Source organism: Platichthys flesus, chromosome 11 (assembly GCF_949316205.1).
Source record: "Platichthys flesus chromosome 11, fPlaFle2.1, whole genome shotgun sequence".
Taxonomy (NCBI): Eukaryota; Metazoa; Chordata; class Actinopteri; order Pleuronectiformes; family Pleuronectidae; genus Platichthys; species Platichthys flesus.
The window spans coordinates 12678796-12705874 of record NC_084955.1 but is presented as its reverse complement, the minus strand read 5'-3'; the positions used below and the strand labels follow the sequence as shown (position 1 = coordinate 12705874).

The window sequence follows — 27079 nt, the reverse complement described above, 5'->3', positions numbered from 1 at the left end:
GAAACTCCTTAAAATTGGGTCAGCTCTCACAGGCAAAAGCTGTCGAAACACGTTGACTTTTCAATTTGACATTTTTATATGTATCTTCTAAGTGTATGGAAACATTTCAGGAAAATGTACTGACATATTTAAAGGAAATAGATCTAAATTGTTAACTGGATCTGCACCAAATTTAGTGCACCCAAAAATACCAACTGACTTTTGGAAACATGATCCATAAATTATTCTCTGAGAAATCAATGACAATTTCTTACTGATGAAATATGGACAACCGTAATTTTCAGGTAACTGAAGTTTGCCCTACAAGGAGATAATGTAAAAAAAATATGAGGCTGCAGTGACACCTGGTGGCAGGTAAGTGTTAGGTCGATTATCATGAGGAGCCAAACCTGGATGTATGGCTTTAGATGCAATATGCATACTGAAGGTGCCCATCTGAAACTTGTAGTATAAACCAGAGGTTAAAGTAATATTTTGTCAATATTATTGGCAATGTCACGATAAGGCAAGATGGAAGGGTCATAAAGTAGCAGTAGCAGAATGGATATGTGTCTGCACACTTCTTCCACTCTGCTTTATAGTACTTTAACCTCAGTAAATATTTTGAGTCACAGAAACTTTACTTAAGTAAATGATAAAAGTAAATATTCTACACAGGTCACAGTACTTTTACTTCAGTAAATGATAATAGTAATTCCTCAACGCAGGTTCAAATAACTTTCACTTTAGTAAATGATAATAGTATTCCTCCTAACAGGTTCACAGTACTTTTACTTCAGTAAATAGTAATAGTAATTCCTCCTCATAGGTTCACAGTACTTTTACTTTTGTAAATGATAATAATAGTTCCTCTTCACAGGTTGAGAGTAATTTTACTTCATTAAATGATAATAGTAATTCCTACTCACAGGTTCACAGTACTTTTACTTTAGTAAATGACGATAGTAATTCCTCTTTACAGGTTCACAGTACTTTTACTTTAGTAAATGATAATAGTAGTTCCTCGTTACAGGTTCACAATACTTTTACTTCAGTAAATCATAATAGTTATTCCTCCTCACAGGTTCACAGTACTTTCACTTGCGGTCAGAGTGCTCCTGTCTCTTTAAGGTTGGGCAGCTTGTGGCGTCACGCGTGTGGAGCGTGCTGAAGACCGGGAACAGGCAGAGCTCGTTGACTTCCAGCAAACTACTGACTTCCACTTTTCTCAGGTTTGTACGTCATCAGCCCAAAAACATCGGGCAAATATTCAATCAGTGATAAACGCTACTTCGTCGATGTGTTTGCGGTTCATTCAACTCACTGTGTCACCGCGGTTCATTCATTTAGTGTCATGTTAGCGCCGCTAGCTCGTTAGCTAGCTCACAGTCCGTGTGTGGACTAGCGGTACATGGACGCGAGGCTGCTAACAGAGACCGGGTGGAAGTGAACTCTGGATTGAGTGGATTCTGTTTATCCTGTGTCGGCGGCCACATGTGCCACGTTCACCTGAGAGGAAGAACTGGACGGAAGAGCCGCAGCCTGATGCTAACGTTCGGGAACATGGGGCATGTTAGCAAGGACACATGGGGACAGGCGGCGGTGGATCATGCTGCTTATTTTACACTGTGCGTTCAGGCTAAATGTCAACGCAGCCCTAGCTCCTTCTAAAGACGTCCTCCCCAACATGGCGGTTCAGTCACAGTTCAGATTGTTGCACAGGTGTCAGCTCGCATGGCTGCCAGGCTACTCCAGCTGTCTGTAGTGATGGAGCCTCACACGGTGCCAGCCATTCAAACGAGCCTCTGACAGCTGTTCAGCCTCGTCAGCTTCTGCTCGATCAAAATGCAGATTAACTCATTCATTCAAACGTGTGTCCACTTGTTTTCTTGTGAGTGTATGAGAATGTCCACTACCTCACATAGGTCACAGCTGCACTCAAGGCCACACAACATTGTTGTTCAATAAATGTTTCTTTATTAGTTTTGATCTTTCCTAGATCTTTTGATCTAACTTTGAGGAAATAGTGTTGTCCAGTCTTTCTCCCTAGCAGTCCAGAGTATTTGAAAGTCCTCACAAGTTGGTGGTTTTAATGACCTGATACTCTGCAATCTTGAAACTGTTAAATAGTAGTACCTGAGTAAAAAACTACCCTTAACATCTGCTCATTTTGTCTTACCGATCACAAAAGGTAGGGAATGCCTCATGTTTCTTATGATAGAAGCAGGAAAACACCACGTTTGCTTTGATAAGTCACTAAATCAATCATCAGGATGTTGAATGGTTTGATAAATTCTCTCTGGATCAATTTATTCAAGCACTCTGTTTGTGCACACTTTTCAACTTGTCACATCAGAAAAAAAGGAGATGTGTTAAGATCATCTATTGCTTTTTTATGAACTATGAAGTAACCCATATTATATATGTGTGTATATATATATATATATATCCATCATGTGTCTTGTTCACTGGCCTTGCAAGAAGAGGTGAAGCCCCCAGTGTTTGTTAAGACTGAGCCCTTATGATGAAATTGTTTTATTAGAGACTTCAGTCTGGCTTTCAACTCCACCAGCTTTCCAGCTCAGTGACTCATACCCATATTGCATTATTAAACTCTTACACCAATATTTTCTGATGTTTTTCAAAAGTGTTGCCGTCATGCCTGCGAAAAGGAGCATCACCAAGAGGAAGTCCGAGGTTGTTGTGGAGGAGGGAGATGCCAAGAAAGTGAAAGGCAAGTTCATCTCTGTTTTGATAGGGACGTGATAAAGGCTTGAGTTGACCCATGTCTCTGTTCATGGACAACAAAACTGTCTTTTGTGTGTCTCACTTTAAAAAATCTTTACAAGTGTATTTTCTTACTTGAAGAAACAAACAAAATGTTTAGACAATGATATTTACCTGACTGGCAACAGTCATCATTTTCTCACCAACAATACCCAAGCACAAATTAAATCTGAAATAATTTGTGTTTGTGTGTGTATTTGTACCAGTTTCCCACAGGAGTCATGGTAAGGAGGCAGGCCAGGTTCTCGTCCTGGGCCAGGGAGACGTTGGACAGTTGGGTTTAGGCGAGAGCATCATCGAGAGGAAGAAGCCGGCACTTGTAACCTTGCCGGACAAAACTGTGCAAGTGATAGCTGGAGGCATGCACACAGTGTGCCTCAGCGACACTGGTCATGTAAGTGACCTGAATCTCTCTTGATTCCATTAAAATGGTTTCCTGCTAACATCTTTACAACATGTCTTTAGTTTCCCAAATAAACAGTTTGTATTTGTATTTGTCCCCACAGGTCTATACGTTTGGCTGTAATGACGAAGGGGCACTTGGTCGCGACACAACAGAGGAGGGGTCGGAGATGGTTCCAGGAAAGGTGACACTGGACGAGAAGGTGGTGCAGGTGTCGGCAGGAGACAGCCACACAGCCGCACTCACAGAGGACGGGACACTTTACATCTGGGGCTCCTTCAGGGTGAGTTTGCTGCTGAGTTTGTACGTTTGTGTGAGTTTTTCCTTTATTTCGTGACCTATTACATTTTTAACACACAGAAACTCTCGGGATGATAACATGATTATGTTGTATTATTGGAACAAGCATGATGCATGCTTATTGGAATCTAAATTTTGTACCAAATGAAATGGTGTTTTTTAATACTCAATGGTATCTAAAGCAAATTATTTAGTGTCATAAAAATAATTTCTCTATTACTTTACTCGCTGTTAATCTTTTAATTCTTTTTAGATTATTTGTTCAATCTCAGTTTTATCGTGAGACTCATGTTCCTTTCAGCCCCATTTAATGTGGGACCCAACATAAAAAATAATTTAAAAGCTGTTTGCTTGACTGGAACTCAAGCAGATCCCAGAACATCCCACTGACAAATTAATTTAAACACTCATAGGCTCGTTAACACAGAGCTCAAGTCGGAACAAAAAAATGTTTCCCAAGGTTCGTTCATCTCTACACTGTACAACGTCAACAGTACAGCAAAGTGTATTTATCCACTTTCCCTGCAGGCACTAAGCAAAATAACAATGATACTGGGATAACTCGATCCAAATCTTTCTGTCTTTCTCTGATTTCCAACCCATTGTTTTTCCAACATCGATCTTCATTTATACAAACATGTATTCTTTAGCTTTTCATTTCACCAGTACTTTTCTTTTTTGTCCATCATCGTAGCTCATGCAAGAAAAAAGTGAGTGGATGGAATCTGCTACCGTTAAATTAGTTTTCATGCCCTCACAGTTTTCCAACATTTATCACTCCTGCTGCCACATCACTCATCAGTTTGTCATTATTAATACTCAATGGCACACTGGCAATTACATTCATATTACCTCTGCCTACCTTCTAAATCCCCACTTGATGTCTGATGATGCTGGTATTAACTGTGTGAAACACTATGTAACCACTGCTTTAAAAAGAAAAAACCTATTTATTGTTATTTCAGATCCCATTAACAAATTGATGTACTTAAAACATTTGGGAAATGTAATGTTGCACTGTTTTTATTGTTTAACTCTGTAGTATCTCTATCTGACTGCCTAAGGAGAAAGTCCTGTTTTTTTTAATTATTATTAATTAAATATAGAGTACAGCTTGACAAAACAAAATCTTCCACAATCCCAAGTCACAAATAAAGCATGATTTGAACTGGTCCGACACAGATCCTAGTAATCATTTGAAATGCAATAAATAAACCTGGATTTACAGGTTAGGACGGTTATGCCTTTAACAAATGTTTTTGGATGTTTAAAGACAAATCAGCCAACACTGTCACAGAATTGACCACTGCTCACAGAAACGACCTCATTCAAACGTGTTTCACCTGTAGCTGCTTCGTGTTTGCTCAGAGTTATCCTGATTCAAGACAAGATATTCACTTAAGATATTCCTGCAGCCAACCAGCACTTAGTCACAAATACCAGCTGTGCAAAGGGAGCTATGTACACAGGCATTAAAGTGTAAAGGACTTATGTGATTACAGAATACTTGAGTCTGATTTCCCTCAACGCAGACTTGCATTAATTCACTACTCAATTACCACCACTACGACTGATGCACCATCAAAGGGAATGGATATTTTGAATGGAATCATTAATGTGCTGGATTTCTCTCAGGATAACAATGGTGTTATTGGTCTCCTGGAGCCCATGAAAACCGCTCCTTTTCCGGTCAAAGTCCCCTTGTCGGAGACTGTAGTCAAAATTGCTTCAGGTAAGAGACATTCCGCCCAAGCATAATGTCTTTATTTGTTAGCTTCATTTTCATTTCTAATAGTGTTTCTGTGTAATTTCTGTGAATGCTTCAACAGGCAACGACCACCTGGTGCTGGTGACACTCGAAGGAAATGTTTACACATCAGGCACAGCGGAGCAGGGGCAGCTGGGAAGAGTGCCGGAGCATTTCTCAAACCGAGGCGGCAGGAAAGGCCTCGGTACGTAACGAGTCTCTAGTGTTTTAATGGAAAGAAGATCCGATATTTACAGTTACATTCCTCTCTAGTTAACTATTACATGTGTTGTGTGAAGTGTAGATTACCGCAGTGTGCGTGCTGACTGCGTGTCCTGTGATTTCAGAACGGCTGCTGATACCACAGGTGGTAAAAGTCAAAGGCAAAGTTCACTTCATCGATGCCTTCTGCGGCGCGTACTTCACCTTCGCTATTTCTAAAGAAGGAAACGTGTATGGATTTGGCCTCTCCAACTACCACCAGCTGGGTCAGTATGGCAAATCATTGTATCCTCTCATAATGTGCAAGAAGTTTAACTGCAGTGGCATCTGACATTACTTTATGGTAGCTAAGATGTCAGTTCCTCACACTCTTGCTCTAATTACAGCAGATGTTATGAGGTTATGGTTTGTGTCCTTACACTTTTTTTTTTATTCATCTAACCAGGCACTAAAACACCAAAGCTGTGTTTTGTCCCAGTGAAACTCGCATGCTTCAAGAACTCTACCATCTCCTGGGTTGACTTCTCTGGAGGACAACATCACACTGTCTGCCTTGATACTGAAGGTAAACTGCAAGTAGCGGACCACATCTGATCCAGATTTTCTACTGTGTGCCTGTTAAACTATTAGTTTCAAATATGGAAATCATATCAGAGGTCAAGGCGGTTTAAAGAGAGAAGTAATATATAAAGCAAAATATCAGTGTAAGGGAATATAAGAAGTAATGTTTAAAATGTCAAAATTAAATTGAATCATCAATAGAAAAGGTTTGTTCTCTGACTCTTTCAGGACAGGTTTACAGCCTGGGGAGAGCCGAGTACGGCCGCCTTGGCCTGGGTGAAGGGGCGGAGGAGAAGAATGAGCCCACACCTGTGATGGGGATGGAGCCGGCGAGCGGCGTGACGTCTGGGGCATCTGTCAGCTACGCCGTCACCAGGGAAGGTGAGAAATGATGCAATAAAAAAGATATTTGATTGGTCGTGAGAATAGGGTTGGACATATTTGGCCCAATTTTCCGTACAACCATTCCCAGTGAGCGATTCTCCAAACCGGTTTCACACTTTTTGTTATTTACAGACGATTAACATTAATCACATGATTTCAAAATACTCCTTTGCAGGGCAACACACATTTAGTTGTAACACATGGTTACCTCAAAGTCTCTTTATTGCTAGTTTATATGAATTCCATTTTTCCATCTGTAATTTGTTTGATCTGCTTCCTCCAGGATCTGTGTACGCCTGGGGCATGGGCACCAACTTGCAGCTTGGCACGGGAGAGGAGGATGACGAGTGGAAACCCGTTAAGATGACAGGCAAGCAACTGGAGAACCGTACAGTACTCATGGCCTCCAGCGGAGGGCAGCACACAGTCCTTTTGGTCAAAGACATGCAGGAGAGCTGATGTCCATCTGTGCCAGAGAAATGATGAGGGATCTGATTCAAGATGGTGCCTAGCCTATTTGCAGGGAGGGGGTTGATCTGTATGTGGCTTACTGTGCTTAGCTGTGGGGAGGGGAGAGGTTCAGCCCCTTTTACCAGTGCTCCACTCTACGTAGCTGTGGGGGGGGGGCATTTTTGTGGATGTTTGGAAGATCATGAGAGACTATTTTTTTAAATCCAGTTTTTGATGTTCACTTTGATCTCATTAGAAGTCATCCGAATGACTGTAAAGTGGCATATGTGATGTTTGTGAATGTGAGTGCATGTACATAAAGGAAATGACAGTGCAGAGGTTTTAATGATTTGCCCCCACATTAGTCTTTTTAATGTCTCTTTGTTTTCTTATCTTCAAAGCAATAATTCAGTTGACCTTGGTTCAGCCTGGACATTTATACAAAAATGGGTTTAATATGTGAGACTACTGTTCGTTTTGCTTACAGGGCAAACAAAATGGTTGTGGCTATTTGGACTTTTGGAAACGTGTCATAATGTGTTCTGCATTTTGTTGGTTTCCCAGACTGAAAATAAAGATAACAATTTTAAAATGGATACGGACAACTTTTTAACTTTTCAACTTTTCCCCTTCTGCTTCCAAGTTGGCACCATTTCCAGGACCATTACCGATGTCTTAAGGCTAAATTAAGTCACTGTCCTTTCTTTCTCCGTTGAGCAATGGTAAACTCACTTCCTTTGTGCTGAAGCCTTGACTTTCCCAGGAGCTCCTGTACGCCATCACAGATTGATTTGCATTGTGAAAGTAACGCTTCTAAGGGAAGTAAAAAAAATCTGTAAATGTGTCCATACCAATCTGTGGTTTAATCCAACTAGCCTTGATGTCCTCTGATATCCTCCGGTGCCACATTTGCATTTGGCTCACAGAGGACGTTTTAGACAAAAACTTGGTTTAAATGGCCCCAGTTTTTAAATGAATTTGAATGATGAACATTGGTTTCTGGCATGTAGACAAAATAGTCAGTAGTTATGATGACTCAAAAAGAATAGTCTGCAGATGGATCAGTAATTAAAATCTGTTACTGCGGCTCCGCTATGCACAGACATGCTTAATCCAATAACGATTGAAAAATCCACCATAAAACAAAATATAATTCAGATTATTTTTAAGGTTTGACATTTCAGTCAATCTGTAAAACATTTGTCAGATAACAAGTTAATAAAAAATGATTTTCTCCATTATAACTTCTAATACATTTTAATTTTTTCTCTCATAACTTAAGTACCTTAATGAAAGAAGCTTTAAAAATGGCTCCTCCTGAATGTTGGAACTATTGCTGCAGGGAAAGAGCAAAATGTGGCAATTGCATTTCTGTCCAATCTGATTATAAGCACCCTTCATCTTCGCAAGTGAACAAACTCAATTTAGTGAGACATTTATATCCACAGTACTGTAGGTCATCATCAGCACCAGTTCTGCCCAACAGCATCTTCACCCTGTTTTCCTAATGCCTATTAAGGAAATAAACACCACATCCTTGCACATGAAGTCATGAATTTAAATCAGAAACACTTGAGGATGCAAATGATAGCACGAGTACATTCATCAAAGCTACATGCCTTTTGTTTTTCATCTGGGGGGAAATGTGCTCGGTCCTCTCTTTCATCGGACCAAAAAGACAGATAATGAAGTATAAGGGTTGAATCCTGTGAAAAGCTGTCATGGCGAAAAAGCTTTGAAATGCGTAAGTATCTTTCACAAGCAGTTAATTCATCACCGCAAACCCTTGTTTCTGTTGCTTCGCTGTTTGTTCCTGCGTCAGGGCAGAAATATGAGGAATACATTTGCTGGGTAGTTACTGTTGTACCGTGGCTAAAAGGCTTTGTCAGAAAAAACAAGATTGATGATTGAGCCTAACTGTTTTTCAAGGTCTCTGTTCTACTCTTCGATATGAAACGATCCTGGGTATTATGTGAAGCTCGGCTTTCTCTTTTACAGCAAGACTTTCTATTCAAAATGCTTTTTTGAAGAAATTTCTTAAACGTATTTTAAAAGGAAAATTGTTATGCCTTCTAGAAGTGACAGCAGCAACCCTGGGCATAATGTTTGGTGTCTTTACATCCATTTCCCCAAACTGTATAGATGCAATTAACATGAATGTGATGTCTAAGGACATTTTGTTGCACTAATTCTATTTCAGTGGTCAAAGTTCAATGTCACTTGACCTCACAAAACATGTCAATAGTCTGTACTGTTATTATGGCAGAAGCTAACGAATAGGATAAAGAGGCAAAGTGAGATTCTATATGCAAACAGTCAGCTTCATTGTTATAGTCTTCTGTAGAAACCCTTTTCTGATCATTATTCAACAGAGGGGGAGGTTGGGAACATAACTGACTGGTCTACTTTTTCACACAACTGAAGTGATTCATAGATTATAGATCTGTGTGTGTGTGTGAGTGTGTGAGTGTGTGAGTGAGTGAGTGAGTGAGAGAGAGAGAAGCTGCTTTTTTTAACAGTCAAGATCAATTTTATCTAAATATTCATCTATGACAAATTAATTGATTTTATTCTATACATTTCAACGTTTTCAGTACATATGGATGTAAAGTTTGTATTAAACGGTTCTGCAGCAATAACCGTCTCTGGCACCCAGACCACTGCAGAACCATCACACTGCCTGGTAGGAAAGTATTTTCTTACATAATTTCAACCAGGAAAGAAAACCGTCAGAGTTGGTAGTGACGCATAGGAAAAGAGAACATTATTCTGACTGCAGTTTTGAAATATATAATACAGAATATTTTACCAGATAGAACATTTCCTCTTGAAATTTTGCCTCAGGTCAGTGATGAACTGCTACAATGTGAAGCTATGTAAAATATTTAGTGGTATTATGAGGATGAAAAAACCTTGAGACACTCTCTCCTCAATGTGCCTGAAATGTAAACCAATCATTTTGTTTTTGGACACCTCTATTGAACCCCCCAGACTGTGTTCAATTTCTCAAGTGTAGTTGTTTCATTGCCTGGTTCCAAACCTTCCAGACCTTTAGACCTCTCGCTGTATTCTCTAAAAACACCTGTGCTAACCTGATTGAACTGATTTAACCTGTGAGGTAAGAGCGTCTCTGTTAGCAGCCGCGCAGATGTTAAAGACGAAGCATTCAACTGTCTCATAATGCTCAGAAACTCCATCCATTCCCAGAAGAAAGGAGACACATCCACAGAGGAGTTCAGTGGAGACATCCTGTGATTAGTTCTTTTGACTCGCAGGATTTTTCGTAATGCATGTGGTCTCTAATCTTCCTCTTTAAAAGCTAATCACAGAGGAGACCGAGGAGTCTCAGGCACCTGCTCCGCCACACATTCACTCTCATTATGGAGAGAGAGGAATTAATCACTTCTATTGGCTGCTCCACTGTGAGCGGCGCACCAGGCTTTCAGCAGCTTTTGTTTTTTGGTGACTCTGTCTTTGCGTGCGTCTTTACACGACACTGCTGAAACAGGCTCGTGTCAGGCGGCGCATTTTGCCTCATTTAGCTCCGTCTTAATTGGGATGGGAAAGTTCTTGAGCCCTTGCTGCTTTTTTTAATTAACTCATAGTTCATTTTATCGAGTGCTGCCTCTCAAGTATGTCTTCATCAAGACATCCAGAGCGTTATGAGGGTACGAATGCTCCGGAGAGATCTCATTCAGGGTTGTCAAGTGGGAAGTGTTGAGTATGACACAGCAGGAAGGATTTATCCAAATTATTATTATTATAATTTTTTCAAACTCTCTCTCACATATACAGGAAACCAATCTTTCATAAAAAGAAAAAGCTCAAATGCATCCTTGTATTTGAGTCCTCTCTTTCACCATAGAGGTTATAAAACGTGTGCTTTGTGCCTTTTTTAATCGCCTGTGTTTTGATGGTTGAGATTGACATGTGACCCTTCAAACCTTTTAAAAATACAAATCTCTGTAACATTACCTTAAAGCCAGCACATTACTCTTTCTAGTGCTGCACCCTCCCTGTGTTTTACTGACTGGATGGATTTGACATGAAGAAGCCCTACTTTGCAGGAGTCGAACAACAACAACAACGACACATGCCCCCTGCCTGCTCCTGATGCATTAAGATCCGTATGGAATGCTAAATGTTGCCATGGGAGAGGAGCTGTTGAAGCCTCTTGAAAGCTCTAACAGGAGAATTGTTTACTCTGAGAAAAACGGTCTTTTCCGGGACCGTGTGCGCATGTAGCATACAGGGTATTATCAACAAATGAATATCTGTCTTGCTGTTCAGCTAGTGGCTCTCCAGACCCGCAGACCTCACTCAGTGATTACTGGAGATTGCCTTGATAGGCTCCTTGTTCGGTGGTTTGAGGGCTTCTCGTGAGCCGTGCAGCGGAGGACCAGTAGCAGGGGCTGGTGAGAATTAAGGCCCCATCTCCTCATCATGTTCATGTTTATAGATCTGTTATGTTGACTGAATGACACCAAGCCTTAAAGCATGTTAATGAAGCACCAAAAGAGGGGGGTGACTCATCCCTTTAATGGACCTTTCCTGATATTTACTTGACACCGGTGTCATCTTGATCCAGTGATTATTACTCACAGAAGTCTATGTAAAAACTATGATCTTATAAATCACCTGTATCGATGGCAGTTTGAGAGATGCAGCGGATTGATGCTTTGAAATTAAACATGTTTGCCTGCATAGAGTTTTGATGGACTGTAGGTAAATAATTGCTGCATGGGGACCACACCTTGTTTGGTCCTGATCCGCAAACTCTTCAGTTCAGTCTGAGCAACAATGTGACAGCTGCAACAAAACCAATGGGTCAAAATGTAGTCTGACCAAAAGAGATCAAAACTGATCCAAATTAAACTGAACTATGATTCTGTTCATTTACGGTGTGGATAGCTCAGTCTCCCCAGAGGCAAAGTACAGTGGACTGCACATCAGAAGCACCGGAAATTGCGTATTGTTGTTCTGGTCATCCTTGAACGGTCAACCTGACCAGCAATAATAGAGCAAACAGGAATGAGTTGATGGACCTCTCATATCCACTTATCTGAGATATACTGACGCAATCCGGTCTCATGGTCTCATAGCAGCCAAAGATATTTAACAGCTCCATCTAAAATCCTTGTTGCAGCTGTGAACCCACTTCTGATAACATTAGACAAGTCGCCCGTGAAATGGATGGTCGTGGTAAGAAGAAAAGGGAAAGGTGGAGCAGAGAGGGAGAAAATGAGAAGAGAGAGGCTCTTGCCACAGATGCAGCTAAATACTGCAATACCTATGTTTGCTGGGAAAGGGACCTTTAGCGTAACTTAAACACTCAGTATTCAATTTAGAGTAATTCAGTCCCAAATTGAGGTATTTTGCCATTGGATGACCTTGCTCCTCCCCAACGAACATAGTGGCCAAATTTAGTCTGGTATATGAATAGCAGCCAATATAGCTGATGGTGGACATATGTCATACAAAATGATTTAGTGCACTCTCAAAATGAAGTATGAAACTATAACTAACTGGTTCAAATGTTTACAATGGAACAGAACATGAGGAGTGGTTCAGACCTCGGTAAAAACATCCATATATACTTCAAATGGAGGAGGCCTTTATTATCGGTTAGCCCGGAGCAAAGACTATCTGAGAAGGTTTAAGAGCCTCCCTCCCCTAACGACTCAGATGGCAGATGGCGCCCAGTTTGAATCCCGTCATCGCTCCTCAGCAGGGAATCCCCCAAGTCTTTGGGTCTCTTGTGAAAATCAAGAAATTCCTTTTTACCCTTCTCACCTTGGTACAAAAACATCAGGGAAACTGAATGACAATCGATGACAGAGAACCACAGGCCAAAGGGATTATCTAAATCTCTGCTCTATCATTACCTGATTCATTTTGGACCTTCCGTTTTGGATTATGTAACTCAGCACTGGCAGGGTGTGCACTGGCAGACAAGTATTTAGGTATCTATTGTTACGCTGAATTGCATGGTTGCAACAACTGAGTGTCAGAGATACGATGGAGCAAATCTGTCTTTGCTGTGTTAGTGAGCAGCAAGACAGCTCCCTTATTCCCTCTCTGTAGATCTCTTCACGGTCTCCTTCATAGATCAATGAGCGGGAGAACACGTGTAATCCAGATGAAAAAGAAACGACAATCTTGTTTTAAAACTGCTGGACTATCTGAGCTTTTAATGCCAGAAAGGGGAAAACCGAGCATTACAACACTGAGAGCTGTTATAGATGCTTCAGCGAGATAGTCTCTCCGTTCTCCCTGCGTTAATTTGTTTGAGTGCATGTGCAACCGTTGGCTGATGGAAGCTTTTAATAATGTTGTTGTCACAAGCTGTAACCGCTCTACAGTATCTGAGTGGGTTTGTCTGCGCATGTTTGATAGCATAGGTTGTAGAGCCCAAACACAGCTACACTAGAGTTTAAGTTTTCAGACAGGACGGTATAGTGCCGTAGATCCATCTGCTCTGTTGAATAAAGCAGTTCACCAGTCATATTTTAAAACGGACAGCGAGCAGTTTAGTTGAGTCGGGAGCCAGCTCGTGTTGGACTAAATTATTCTTTTTGTTGCTTTTTCATTTGTCTTTTACACAGCGAGACAAATGTATATTTCATAGAGAACATGCAACAGTATATGCTCTGCAGCACAAAGGAAATCTACAGCTCTCACACACACACACACACACACACACACACACACACCCCTTGCTGTCACAAATGACACTGTCTGTCTGCTCTTGCCTGACGATAGCTTTGCCATGTCAAATACAGGGAATTTCTGAGATGTTTGCACTGAACCTGTCTGGTCGCAGAAACTCGAGCTGTTCAACAATCTCACTTTCACTTCTCTCTGACACCATCAGTCGTTCAGCAGAGACAGATTACAGCTCTTTAATGTGTGCAGCAACTTAAGTGAAACGCCACTTGAAGATGTAATCCGTGGACATCAACACAGCACGGCCATTGATCTGTACAAACCGCCCTGTGAGCCTGAACTTGCAGTGACATTAAGAATGCTTCATATAAGTGTTAACTCCTTCTCTAATAACAACACGATGGGACCGATCCTGACTGCACTCGACTGGCACTCTAATGCGACACATGGAGTTAAGTGTGCACAATCCCTATTCAATAAAAAATCCTACCTTGAAAAATGTAATACAATGTTTTTTTTTCTTTTTTTTCTTTCTCCAGGGTGAGTTTAAAAAAAACAAAGTGAAGCGATCGTCTGGTTTTCTGTTCAGTCAGTGTTTGTGCCTGTTTGATCAGGAGGACAAGGCTGGTGACATGCATTCAAATTATTGTCAACAAATTGTGTGGATGCTAATAATTATTGTGTGTGTGTGTGTGTTTGTGTAGCTATAGCCTGATTGAGGTACTCCTCTTTGCTTAAAGCTCCATTTACTGTCCAGAAAGTATTAGATGCACTAAGTGAGATACACTAAGTACTGGATGACATGTTCCTTTTCAATCAAGAAGCAATATAGTTTATTTTCAGTTGATCCCTCACACACTCTGCCGCTGTTATAAATATGTAGAACACCAAGTCCACTGCTGCAAATGAAGTAGGCCCTATAGGATATATATATATATACATGCATATATATATGTATACCTGCCTTCTGCCCTCTTTTGAAGGCACAATATAAATCCAACGTTTTATTTTTAATATAATTCGTATTTCTTAAAATGATGAATGTATTAAGATCACCAGCTTTATCACTTGATTTCTATATTGTTTAATGAGTTGCACCTTCAGGGTGTCTGTTGTCTGGAAACTCCAGTATCATCCCTGACTTTGAGTTGTGTTTGTGTCCAGTCATATTTACGCTCTCATTTTAGATGTATTGTATCCACCTCCGTTAGCCCCCAGCTTCCTGCAGCCACCAGGGGCTTCCAGGTCAAACGCTGCTGAGCCAACTCAACATTGAACCAATCTGTAATCCATATGTCATCATACCGACTAATTACATGTGTGACTCCCATAAGGCCTCACTGGCATTTACAGAGCAAAGGGGTATTGTTCACAACACTCACAACGATCACAGAAAACAAATCATTGGATTCAAAATGGAGTGTTATCGACAGGTTACAGTATTTCAATTTATCCTCCAAACTGGACACAAAGCAGATGTTATATCTGTATAATAAGACACTTTTTGTATACTGTGTTGGCTGCAACAACAACAAAATATACAAATGTATAAAGATCAAGCACTTTTCTCCACAAAACAAATTCACTTACGTTGCAAAGAGAACCAAACAGAAAGCTGAATAAGGCATTACGGTACAGATTTTCATTCAGCAGAAAAACATCCACATAAATAATCTATTTACAGGGATGGTTGTATAAAGGAAGCCAGACACAGTCCAGACAATAGACAGTAAATATTGATTTGTTTTGAAAATGTATGAATGCTTTTCCTAGTATACATAGTTAATACATAATACATAGTTAAATAACATTCAACTCTAATAACTAATTACAAGTGAAGCTTAATGATACAATAGCTTAACCAAACAAAACACATTACCATTTAATAATATGCTGTTACATAACAATGTTATACTTGATACAGTATATACTGTAGAGCTCTACCCTTATTAAATGAACCTGCATCTCTTGAGGGGCAAAATCACTGCCATCCATTTGACTGATCCCGTAACATGTCCACAAGACTGTCCAACAATCATCAGTGGAAAATTACCAGTTGACAATGCATCTGATCCAGTTGTGGCCTGCCTCCATGCCAGTTTGGGGTCATGTCACTATACGTTGAAACTACTATGTCTTGTTCCTCTGTCATTTGAATGTTTGATTGTGCAAAAAAAAAATAAATCAGAGCAGCCAAACTGCCAGAGAAGTGATACACTGGAAGTTCCAGACATCTTTCACAATGTAGCAAAATGTTAACATTTCCTTGTGTTCATATAGAATCTGACCTCAGAGACAGATCTGTAACAAAAACAAATTATGAATTATGTGCACGCCCTTTGTCTGTACTACTGTAACAATACTATTACCATTCAGAAAATACAGCCAAAAAAGAATTAGGACAGATATGCATATTTCTTTGTGTTGCCTCTGTACTCCACGGTGCACTGGATGAGAAATTAAACACTTTGAGGTTTAAGTCCCAAATCAAATCCAACTTTAAAGTAGCTATAAAAGCATTTTAATGTGGTTTTAAACAATGGATCAGCAATGGTGAGTAAATTGAAAGAAGCTGCTTGTAATAATAAAACCATGGGAGGGGGGGGGGGGGGGGGGGGCTGAAACGTTAATCTGCATCTCTAGTGATGCAGTTTTCAGCCGTTAGATGTCTTCAAACAGGCTCCAAAAACCCACTGCATCCTCCAGTCCGCCAACCTTGGGGAATAAAAACTATTTCACTATATATTATATACACTATATCTCACTTTAACATATCATGTCTGATATTTAGCTGTAATTCTGGTGTTGATGCTCTGCCAGTCCCATACCACAGCCAGTCACACCTCCTGCTGTGACAGCGGTGCTTCCTCAGTCACTCAGGTCTCAATTAAGTGGAAAACATGATCTGTGGGAGGTCAGGGGGACTGACTCAACCCATCACAGGCCAATGTTTGACTTTACACAGACTCAGGTTGCCTTGTCTGTGTGTTCAAGATCAATGTTGTCCCTCCCTGGACAATCTGATCATTGTCCGACTGTGTACTCTACGAGTCCTTCATTGTTCACCTGAGACCTGCACACGAATGTTAAAGCTTAGAACTCATCATTCTGCTTTTCTTAGTGTATAATTAATTATAATTAGAAGCGTGTTTTCGTTTTGGTGGAATAAGGCCTTCATGTCTACGTCAGGAGCGAGTCCCTTCCACAGAGTTGGCACCGCCCTGTTTCTACTGTAGCCCAGAATGGACAAACCAAATACTGGCTCTAGAGAGAGTCTTTTATGTATTTACTGTATGTTTGCTGAAGGTCCCTGTAGGTTCTCTTTCACACTGCTAATGGGAGGTGGTGAGGTACTGGAGGGATACTCAGTTGTTTGAACTGTGCTGTGTCACCATTGGGAAATCAGCTTCTTCACACTGAACCTTTAACTTCATATTTAGTCATTATTGGACCAAAATAAAGCATCATTTGAAATTAACGTTTAACCCCAACTACCTCAACACACTCTTAGATTGTATTTACATTCGTATCCATTTCCCTATGCGCAGGCCCACACAGGCATGTTTGTGATCATCCTGAAAGCCACTCCATTAGGGATTATGTCTCATGTCGGACACGGGCGTTTCATTACATGAATTAAAATACACAATCAATAATTCGTCCTCAGGCCCACTGTATATGTCTGCCGACTCATACTCCTGTGGTGGAAATCTGTGTGACCTCAGTTTGGAGGTCATCATGAACTGTCCCCTCCGCCAACTGACCCACGCCTAGTCAGGCCGGCGGTCTCTCTGTCACCGCGGGAGCACAAATGGAGGCGGGCTCCCGCGTGCTGTTGCGCGCTCTAGTGAAGCTGCTCTGCTCCAGACGGGCGCGGTAGGGCAGGCAGAAGTCCCTGAAGCACCTCTTGAAGTTTTCGTCCAAGAAGGCATACAGCACGGGGTTGAGGCTGCTGTTGGTGTAGCCCAGAGCGATGCACAGATGCCAGCTGGCCACTACCAGGGGGTCCTTTTGGTCAATATCCACCATTGTCTTGACAATGATGAAGATGTGGATGGGGGTCCAGCAGATGATGAAGGCTGCCACGACCACCAGGACCATGCGGGTGATCCGCCGCATGTTCCTGTCTTTCTCTTTGGAGCCGGAGAGGAGGCGGACACTCTTGAGCCGCAGGATCATCAGGCCGTAGCAGATGGTGATGACCAGGACGGGAACGACGAAGGCAAATATGAACACACAGATTTTCATCACTGTGTCCCAGTACCACTCAGGTTTGGGAAATCTGAGTGTGCAGGCGGTGGCTCCTGAGGATTTAAACAGTTAGAGGTTTAATAGGGAACCATGGGGAGAAGCTAATTCAAGTTAATCACCCAGCTCAAATGTTTCCTCTGTTACAGATGAATCCCCGAAAAATCAACACTTGACAATGAAGGTACCAAAAAGCCTGTGAGGTGAAGTTTTTATACACTATTGTCAGTCCTGCCACAATAAAAGCCCCTCACCTTTATCCGTCACCTTGGTCACAGCAGCGATCATCACAGGCACTCCGACCACAGAGGACAGGATCCAGATGCAGACGTTGATAAGCTTGGCCTTGGCGGGCGTGCGGAAGTCCAGGGCCCTCACCGGATGACACACAGCGATGTAGCGGTCCACGCTCATCATGGTGAGCGTGAAGATGCTGGTGAACATGTTGTAGTAGTCGATGCCGATGACCACTTTGCACAGCAGCTCCCCAAAGGGCCACGTGCTCATCAGGTACTTGGCGCTCTGGAAGGGGAGCGTGCTGGTGGAGAGGGCGTCGGCGAGCGCCAGGTTGAAGATGTAGATGTTGGTAGCCGTCTTCATCTTGGTGTACCTGGTTGGTTGGAGGAGAAGAAAATAGCACTGAGCCGTTCTAATTGATTCAGTCTCTCATTCGACAGAAGCCGTTGCTAGTTGGATGGGGCCGAGTTTATTTCAAGGTCTGCCGGCTGCTTTGTGCCAAAGAAGACGCTTCCATTTCCATGAAAATATTTCAAGGTTCTAAGCCAATTTATTATTTGATCAAATCAGTTTCCCCCCTCAAACCAATTATCCACTATTTCCCCCTTGATACAATATTGAGATTGAATGAGCTTTTCAGATGCCTAATGTTTTTATGGCATTACACTGAATGCCTGAGAGCCCCTCTCCTCTGCCAAAGTGACTGTAAACCTCCATTAAACTGCACTTCTATCTGATGAATCGATTCCCACTGAAAAATCCTACAAAACATCTCTTTGGTTTCAGATCCTCTGAACATGTTTTTCTTCTGTGCGGCCAGCCTTGTCTGAGCCGAACAGTTGTCTGCCTGTTTGAAGATGGATTCTTCCACCTCAGTCCACAGTGGTCGGACAAATTTAATTAAACTGCAGCAACGGGCTGTAAAAGGATGAGGGGAGACAAAGGGATGTCTTTACATTTTCTCCTAATCCACCACATAATTACAGGCCATGCACGGATCCTTGCCAGGAAAGAGTGAGGCCTTAATGTCTTTTTATATTCACTTTGTTTGATTATTGGGAAATTTATCTTAAACGCATCAATCCAGGAATTGAACAGGCAGCTCAGGGGGATGATGACAGTGGAGGTCCAACCTTCTCCTCGCTTCAGATTTATCAGAATCAAACCGTCAGGACACAAATCATCAATAAATTTACCCATGATTAATGTCTACACGCCATCTTTCTGTAATACCAATTATGAAGACGGCTAATTTCAACTCTGAGCTGCACCGCCCCCTCTCAAGTGTGTAGGAGGTGTGAGCGTGTGGGTGTGTGAGTGTGTGTGTGGGTGCGTCCCAGTGGCTCTCAGACGCACTGGAATTATTGTGGCCAATTATAAAGGACAATCACAACATGTGTATTTATAGACGCATAGTTGTGTAACATTAAATTTATTCCAAGAAGTGAGTCTGTATGGTGCTTAAAGGTGATGTCGAATATTTCCACATGATATAAAAGTAAAAAGAATTTCTATCCTGGGCCGATGTTTAATTTTGTGCCAGTTTTCACTGATCTGCGTGTTGCCAGCAGCAAATCCTACTTGAAGAAGCCAATACCTTGTCCTCTCTCATTCACTGGAATTAGTTTATGTTTCTTTTTGTAGATCTATTGTCGCTTACCTGACCACCCCGTACATGACGAGCACGTTTCCCAGCAGTCCCACCACACAGATGAGTGAGTACAGAGTCGTGATGCACACGGCGATGATGAGACTTGAAGTGTCCCTGGCTGCAGCCCCGTTGGTCCGGTTGCTCCTGGCCGACAGCAGCAGCAGCTCCTCGGAGAACGTGACATTGACAGGCGTCACTGACACCGGGTAGCGCTCGCTGAAAAACCCCGGGTCGTCGGGGAGAAGAGTGGGGAACTCCATTGTTTGAATTCTCTCCAAAAAACAAGTGGGAAGTCAGAGGCTTCAAAAGAAGGCGCACAAGAGCGCACGGAAACTGGAAGGGAAATTAGTGAGAGATGAGGCGACCAGCAGAAATTCTCTCTCTCTCTCTCTCTCTCTCTCTCTCTCTCTCTCTCTCTCTCTCTCTCTCTCCCTCTCTCTAATGGCGAGCAAAGGAGGATGTGTGGAGAGACCGTTTTCCTGTACACCCCCTCAGCCTAAAGGAAAACCATTTGTCAACGTGCTGTAATTAGATGTAGCACAGAATAATGCATTGTATTCTCGTTATTGGCTGTGATTTAAGAAAGAATGACCAGCCTCTTGATCCACCTGCTACCCGACTCCTCATCAATGTCGACCAGAGCCAAAGAATCCAATGATCTCTCCTGGTTGTATCTTTACAGCTCAATTAGAGTCGCCTGCAGGCATCGGGCCATTCCTCTGCTCATTTGCCCTTGAGGCACCTCCGCTCCTACTCTGACACTCTCCATGGCCTTTGGCCTGTGGAAGTGGAGGTTCATTAGAGAGCTTTGTTATCAGGAGCCAGTCACCTCCGTGAAGTCGCCTCACTGAGACACGGGGAATATGCTCTTGCCTGCCAGTAATGAAACATTCAATCCATAAAAAAGCATGCAGGAGCAGATGCAAACTCTCCCAGACATCCTCTGGGAGGCGTGAATGATTTTCAGCCATTCAAGATATAATTTATCAAAACACTAGGACAGGTCACATGATTTGATTCAGGTTGTTTGTCAAGTTGTGTCATCCTAATCAGAAATCAGCAGGTGGTGCACGACATGGTGACCAGATAATGGCATATTAATCACACTTCTAATAAATAAAACTACAGTAACACCAATGTGCTTATTATGACAAATTACTGCAATGGAGTTTGTTAATGTTAATATTCAACTATGATAGGCTATGATACATTTCAACAGTACAATAACAATAACAAATATGTTATGTTACTTGTTAGGCCTAAATCAATGAATATGCAATATGAATGTTACATATGCAATAGTTGGTTGTCATAGGCCTAAACTTCGATTCAATCATCAATTCAAAAACGAATATGTGCAATTTGCCATTTTGAGCCTGCATGTATTCAATATGCCGGTGCTGTACAACTGTTACAGTTTGATTACATTATCTTTTACAACTCGTTTTCCCCTCCTGCCAACTTGAGTGTTGAGTCGGTGCTGACGGCTCACAGCAGCAGCCAAGTGTGTGAATCCTGAAGTGAATCCTATACAATTTGTCCTGTCACCCTTTATATTTGCTGCCCGAGTAATTGTGTTGGTATCAATTACATCTGCATGAGCAAACACATTGATGCAGGCACACAGACATGCAGGCTCCTTCATTTGAGAACCCTGTTTTTCCTGTGGGATGCTATTTAATCAATGGTGCTCATATTTGCCCACCGCTCTCCTCGCAAAGATTGATTCTCATCAACCCTGAATAAGAGAGATTCACTGTTACCATATTGTAATATGAAACACTCCGTCTGTTTTTTGAACGGATGGAATCATTTAATTATTATTTCTGATATAATTCACTGCTTGACCTTCTCAGTTCACCCCCACGTGTCACGTTAATCCTTGATTGCACAAATGTTTGACTCCAAAGCCGAGCAGGTGTCCCTTTTTACATTTTCATCAAAGCTCTCATTCATCTGCCTTTCGTCCCATTCGTGTGAACATCATGAACCCTTAGGAACAAGCAGCTGCATGTGATCAGGTGTGTTTGCTGAAACTGTGGCGCCTTCACGCACAAGTCTGCAGCGTGTTTGAGAGCATCTCTCAGGTTTGAGTGTTTATCCGAACACAAGACAGATTGAAACCCTCCCGTGGTCGTGTCTGTAGTGATCACGACTGCACCCATCTTAATGCACTCTGCAATATGACCTTTACAGAATCCGCCTTTAACCAACCAGCATCAGCGTCACACAGAGCAGGGACGGTGAGAAGAATGGAGCCAGCTTGCCGAACAAAAGCTCCGTAGCCTCCCTCTTTACTGTTCCTTCTAAAGATAGATCATGTGCGTCCTTCTCACGTGAGGAGCAGTAATTAGAATGATCAGGATATTTTCGCGAGTTTAGCGAGCTCATTTCTCCTTCAATACCAGAGGTTAATGGTTACAAGTGGCTTCTGAAGCGATTTCTGACAATTCCATCACCAAGTGAGCATAACCGTCAGAATGATGTTCAATACTGAGTATGGTGGCATAGGCAGATTATGACTCTATGAATGGCAATATGAGTCTGTTGGTTGTTCAGCTGTTCCATCACTTTTGTCCACACTGAAATATCTCGAAACCTGTCATATTAATTCCTATGAAATTTCATACAACAAGTTATGGTCCCCAGAGGATCTTGACCACCAATGTTGTAGGGTGATCCTCTGACCTTTCAAACTATTATTTTACATACACAAAATAATTTTCTCCAGAGGAGTTTACAGTATCTTCTGGTCTGTACAGTTACCTCAACCTGCACATTGTACCTACACAGTTCGGATCATACCACTCCATCCCTACAAGAATAGCCCAAGAGGGACACCTCACCCCTCCTGTTGTGATATGACTAACACAACACTTCAGAAAGTAAATTGACCAAGTCTAACATCTGTTACTGCTGTATGACACCTGCTTCTGCTGCAGGCACGACGGTGATGTGCAGGGTTACACAAGCTGGCTCTCCATCCCCTCCGATGAAGGGGACTCAAAATTCTATGATGTATGGGTGCTGGGCAGGTGCTTTGTGTAATGCTCTTTGCAGGCTGAGTGTACATGATGAGCCACATCTCTCTTTTTATACAATTTGGAGATGTGGTGGTAATGTATCATAAAAGAGGGAGAGATGTGTCTGGACGAACGGAGGCCGACACAAACAAATTGAGGCTGCTGTCGTTGTTGTGTTTATGTTTCCTCCTCCGCCCTCTTGGAGGATCGCTCATGATTAATCTGCGCGGGCTCAACATGATTACTCGCATCACTCTTCAGCCCAATGGAAACCTTGGGAGGCATTACGCTGCCTCTCTGAACACATCATGTTCATTGCAGGGAGAACAGAGTGCAGACACTTCAAAGTGGGCTCCATGTTGGGTTTTTGCATGAAAAAGATGGAGTGATGATGAAGATGCATGTTGTGTAATGTTGACACAAGACAAGATTAAGATGCATTTATTCGTCCCAAACACATGCACAGACATGCAAGGGCACACTCATGCAGGTAGGGAAATTTAATCTCTGCTTTTGACCCATCTGGTGCAGGACACACAGAGCAGTGAGCGACCATGTACGGCCCTTTGGGGTATTAAGGTGCCTTGCTCAGGGGCTCTAGACAGGGTAGGCAGACTCTTGGATTTTTGGACAGATCAATCCAGGTTTGTCTTTTGTTGTCTCTCCTGCCCATAGTCCAAGTTTCTGTCACTAGACCACCAGCACAAGCTGCCTCGTGGGACTTTAACAGAATCATTAATCATTAACATTAAATCATTAACATTAAACTGACAGCTACCAAATAAATCTCTTTGGAGTGTACTCGATTTTAAATCATGGTGTCTGTGGAGAGATTTACTGCGCTATGCACAAGTAGTGATGAGACTTACGTCAACCAACAGAGTAGACTCGTGGACTGCACATGATTATGGATAAACCATCTCCATTTCCTCCATCTATCCAGAAATAAATCCAAAATATCACAGATATGACTGCTGCCATGTTGGGCCAGTAGCAGTAATTAGGAGTATGGCATCCAAGAAAAGGTTCTGAAACTCCAGATTAAACAAATGAGGGATCACGGTCTAAAAAAGATGGTGATTAATGGCGAGAGCAGCAAGTGTACTGAGTGAAGCAAAGGGACTGGGGTCAGACACAGATGTTGCCTTACTTGCTGTTCAACAGCTTCAATCAGTAATTGTATGGATTATTGTTTTTGAAGTGTGGAAATGCCTCTATGTCCGCATGTGTTTGTGTTATCCCCCTCATTGTCAGAGGGGGGCAACAAAATGTCCACGCTGCACGGGTTTATTATACCTGTCTGCAGCTGTCTGAGACAAAACACAGCAGGAAGATGAACCTCTGCTCAAAGTCACATCGACCACACATCACATACAGTATAATCAGGGTGACCTGCTCAACCAGCAGATGAGAACTCGAGCTATCTTACATCTCGTAACCAGGCGATAGCTCTTATATTAGTTTCTATAAATACCCTGACAGTGAGGCCAGCAGGACACTGAGCAGACGACCCAAGTGTCGTTAAGTCACCAAGAAACTATAAGATTGTACCTGACCACATGAAACTAGGAACAGCGTTCGCAGGCTTTCTTAAGAGACAGATTTCTGTGCAGTAATCCTCCAGGCTCAGGGCGTCTGCATTATTTACTGTTCACATTCCACATGAATGCACAAAACACAACTCTGTGTGATGAAGAGTCATTACAGGGTGAAGACTGGAGCGGAGGAAAACTGTTTTAAACAGACTGTTGTTTTATGTTAAAACTATAGCCCGTCTTTTTATGGAAAGCGTTAGTGCGTGTGCATGTGTGTGTGTAGAAAATGTAGAGTTTATGGGTCAATGACTGCAGCTTTACATATGTAGTTTCTAGTGGTTTGTTTGTAGACCAGTTGCCTCATTGCTATACCAACAATGTGAACACTACAGATCAAGAATCTACCAGTTCAGTGTGAGGACAAAGTGACGTCACAGAAGAAACCACACAGTGCGACAGCCTCCTCCTCATAGTTGAAGTTAGCTCCATCTTAACCAGCTGCAGCATTAAAACAATGAAATTATCATTATTTCTGATATTCATTTAATTAATTTCTGAAATTGGCCCATGACCATAATGAGGGAGAACATTTTATATACATATTTCTTGATTTATTATTGTTGTACTTTTGTTCCAGTTAACGTTTGAATTTGTGACTTTTGGGCCCAGGTGTTTGGAGGTGAGGGGCTGCTGCTGCTGCTCCGTCAGGATGCTGGAGAACTCCTGAGCCAAACTGATGATCCTGGGATCTCTGTAGGTTACAGTCATTGAAGGTTTGTGTTAACACCACTTCACAACAGCACAAAAACAAAACAAACACTTCAAAGAAACCAATCATAAGAGGTATTGTTGGAGCGATGTACACACACACACACACACACACACACAGGGTAATAAATGGGTGTGAAATGTGACAGAACTCACCTTAACTTAGGAGTCCTGGTCTTTTGGGACTTGAGGAATTGTCGTGCCTCAAACTCAATGTCCCTCTTCTTCAAACTGTTTCTCACCTCCCAGACTTGATACAAGGAAAGGGGACATGAGGAGAAGATTGGACGAATTTACAGAAGACATCAAAAAAGAGTCTTGTAACAATCAAGGCCAAACTCCTGTGACGTCTTCTCAGGACTGTGTATTCACCAGATTGAAAAGATTGAGCAGTGGTAGGAACTCAGGGTCATCGTAGGGCTCCAGCTGAAAACTGCCAGTGAATCCACACAGAGTGTTGTTTGTGCACCTGAAGTCTCAGCAGCTCAGTCATAGCTGCAGTCTACACAACAGAAAAAAAGGTAAAAACGTCTTTATATATAAATCTTTGTTTTTATGTATAAATACACCAATTATTTTAGTGAACTAATTTCCATGCAGACTGGAAACTACAGTGGTGAGTGTGTGTGTGGGTGGATGGTCACTGTCAGAAGAGCACAGCCATTAACTGTGGTGGCATAGGCTCACAGAGATAAACAAGAACAAAGCTTTTGAAACAGCATGTTATTCTAGGCATTTTTTTTAATTTATTTCTGAAAGCTTTGATAGAACGTAATGGTGAATTATGTGTGGGTTTGTGTTTACAAGTCACAGATGTCTTGCTGTGTACTTACATTGTCATATGCAGAACACAACAATTGAATTCAATATATGTTTAATTTTAAATTTGAATTTCTTATTTTCTGTGTAATTTAATTTGTATGGCATAAAATTGGAAAAGACTTTCAGTATGTAAGACCGTATATAAAGATGGATGACATGACCTCCAAAAGTGAAGCCAAAGCATCTCTATTGCCATCTAGTGGTTGGCTGCAGTATATGTCATAAACCCTGCCTCCTCCACGTTTGTTGATGGCACTACAACCAAAAAGTCAACTACCTTTTTGCCAAAGATGGTTTCTGACACTTTAGGTAGCTATTGTCACTCTGATGTTTGCGTTTATTTTGTAATTGTTGGTTTTAATTAGTTGTTTGATGCTTTAAAGGCAGGGTGAACTGACGTGTGTTTCAGCTGGACCGCAATACTCTGCTTCATCCCCCATGTGCTACCGCCGAGTTTGTCTCCAAATGCATAAAGATGGCAGCATTTGTATATGCGTCGTCCATCATTATTCAAATTCTTGCCTTGTCACCAAAAGTTCCTATAATGAGCACGCAAGAGAGAAGAGAAAGAGAGCTGCATACTGCGACCTGGAAATCTTCAAAACATCCTATTTTCAAGCATCATAAAGCTGGATAAACATGTGCAGCATATTTATGTCAAGTCAGACTTCTCTTTAAATCACGAGTATTGATGAGAAATAGACTGTTGGAAAGATGTCACTTCCACAGGGATCGTCAGAAAGTTATTCATTGGTGATAGTGATTCTTTCAGCACCTAACTGAACAGAGAAAGGTTCGCTGGAGAGAATCACTTTATATATGAGCAGTGCGTAAACTACTGACTCCTACTGAGTTCTGCTGGATTATTGATATTGGTGCATGGGGTTTATGTTTTATGGGATATTCTGGGGATAAGTAGGGGAATACACACCTGGAAACTGAATGATACCTACAAACAAACGTAACAGCTTACAAAATGTAGAATTTATTTAGAGACGGTTGACTTGTTTATGAGAAATTAATTAGACACAGTAACAGTTTATCATTACAGACTATAATCAAGGCGTCGGTGCCTCTGATTGAAAAGCTACTGATGCTTGCCATATCCATTTACTTTTCTTTCTGAAAATCATCAGCGAGGTAATAAAGCATTCATAATGTGAACTTCTCCCTGATTGCAGCGGCACTCATTTTAAGCCTCCCTGCGGGCATGATAGCTTCGACTGACGGATCTCTTCACTCGGTGGCGACAGCTGAAGGAAAATCTCAGCCTCCTTCACACAAGACATTTTCTTG

At 41.8% G+C, this 27079-nt stretch overlaps 2 protein-coding genes and 1 long non-coding RNA gene across 3 annotated transcripts; 1 reads left to right on the top strand and 2 right to left on the bottom strand.

Annotated features, from left to right (window-relative positions):
* Window positions 1-1075: 1075 nt before the first annotated feature.
* Window positions 1076-7429, top strand: rcc1 (regulator of chromosome condensation 1). Its single transcript, XM_062400099.1, has 10 exons — window positions 1076-1211; window positions 2628-2713; window positions 2973-3160; window positions 3273-3452; window positions 5105-5201; window positions 5299-5421; window positions 5564-5704; window positions 5884-6003; window positions 6228-6380; window positions 6667-7429. The coding sequence occupies exons 2-10, from the start codon at window positions 2638-2640 to the stop codon at window positions 6840-6842; spliced, it is 1254 nt and encodes a 417-aa protein (XP_062256083.1). The 5' UTR covers window positions 1076-1211; window positions 2628-2637; the 3' UTR covers window positions 6843-7429.
* A 9693-nt stretch (window positions 7430-17122) lies between these two features.
* oprd1b (opioid receptor, delta 1b) lies at window positions 17123-19895 on the bottom strand. Its single transcript, XM_062399325.1, has 3 exons — window positions 19645-19895; window positions 18002-18357; window positions 17123-17803 (listed from the first exon to the last, which is right to left on the bottom strand). Exons 1-3 carry the CDS (start codon window positions 19893-19895, stop codon window positions 17274-17276), a joined length of 1137 nt encoding a protein of 378 aa, XP_062255309.1. The 3' UTR covers window positions 17123-17273.
* Window positions 19896-24832: 4937 nt separating this feature from the next.
* LOC133964613 (uncharacterized) lies at window positions 24833-25465 on the bottom strand. The gene is made up of 3 exons (XR_009923809.1): window positions 25334-25465; window positions 25118-25211; window positions 24833-24944 (listed from the first exon to the last, which is right to left on the bottom strand). It is a non-coding gene; the product is annotated as an uncharacterized LOC133964613 (long non-coding RNA).
* Window positions 25466-27079: the final 1614 nt, after the last annotated feature.

Coding starts and splice junctions, on each gene's coding strand:
- rcc1 (XM_062400099.1), top strand. CDS start 2,638: ATGCCTGCGAAAAGGAGCATCACCAAGAGGAAGTCCGAGGTTGTTGTG. Junction 3,453..5,104: donor ACATCTGGGGCTCCTTCAGG/GTGAGTTTGCTG, acceptor GATTTCTCTCAG/GATAACAATGGTGTTATTGG. Junction 5,422..5,563: donor AGGCGGCAGGAAAGGCCTCG/GTACGTAACGAG, acceptor CTGTGATTTCAG/AACGGCTGCTGATACCACAG.
- oprd1b (XM_062399325.1), bottom strand. CDS start 19,895: ATGGAGTTCCCCACTCTTCTCCCCGACGACCCGGGGTTTTTCAGCGAG. Junction 18,358..19,644: donor GTCATGTACGGGGTGGTCAG/GTAAGCGACAAT, acceptor CCAACCAACCAG/GTACACCAAGATGAAGACGG. Junction 17,804..18,001: donor GACCAAGGTGACGGATAAAG/GTGAGGGGCTTT, acceptor TTAAATCCTCAG/GAGCCACCGCCTGCACACTC.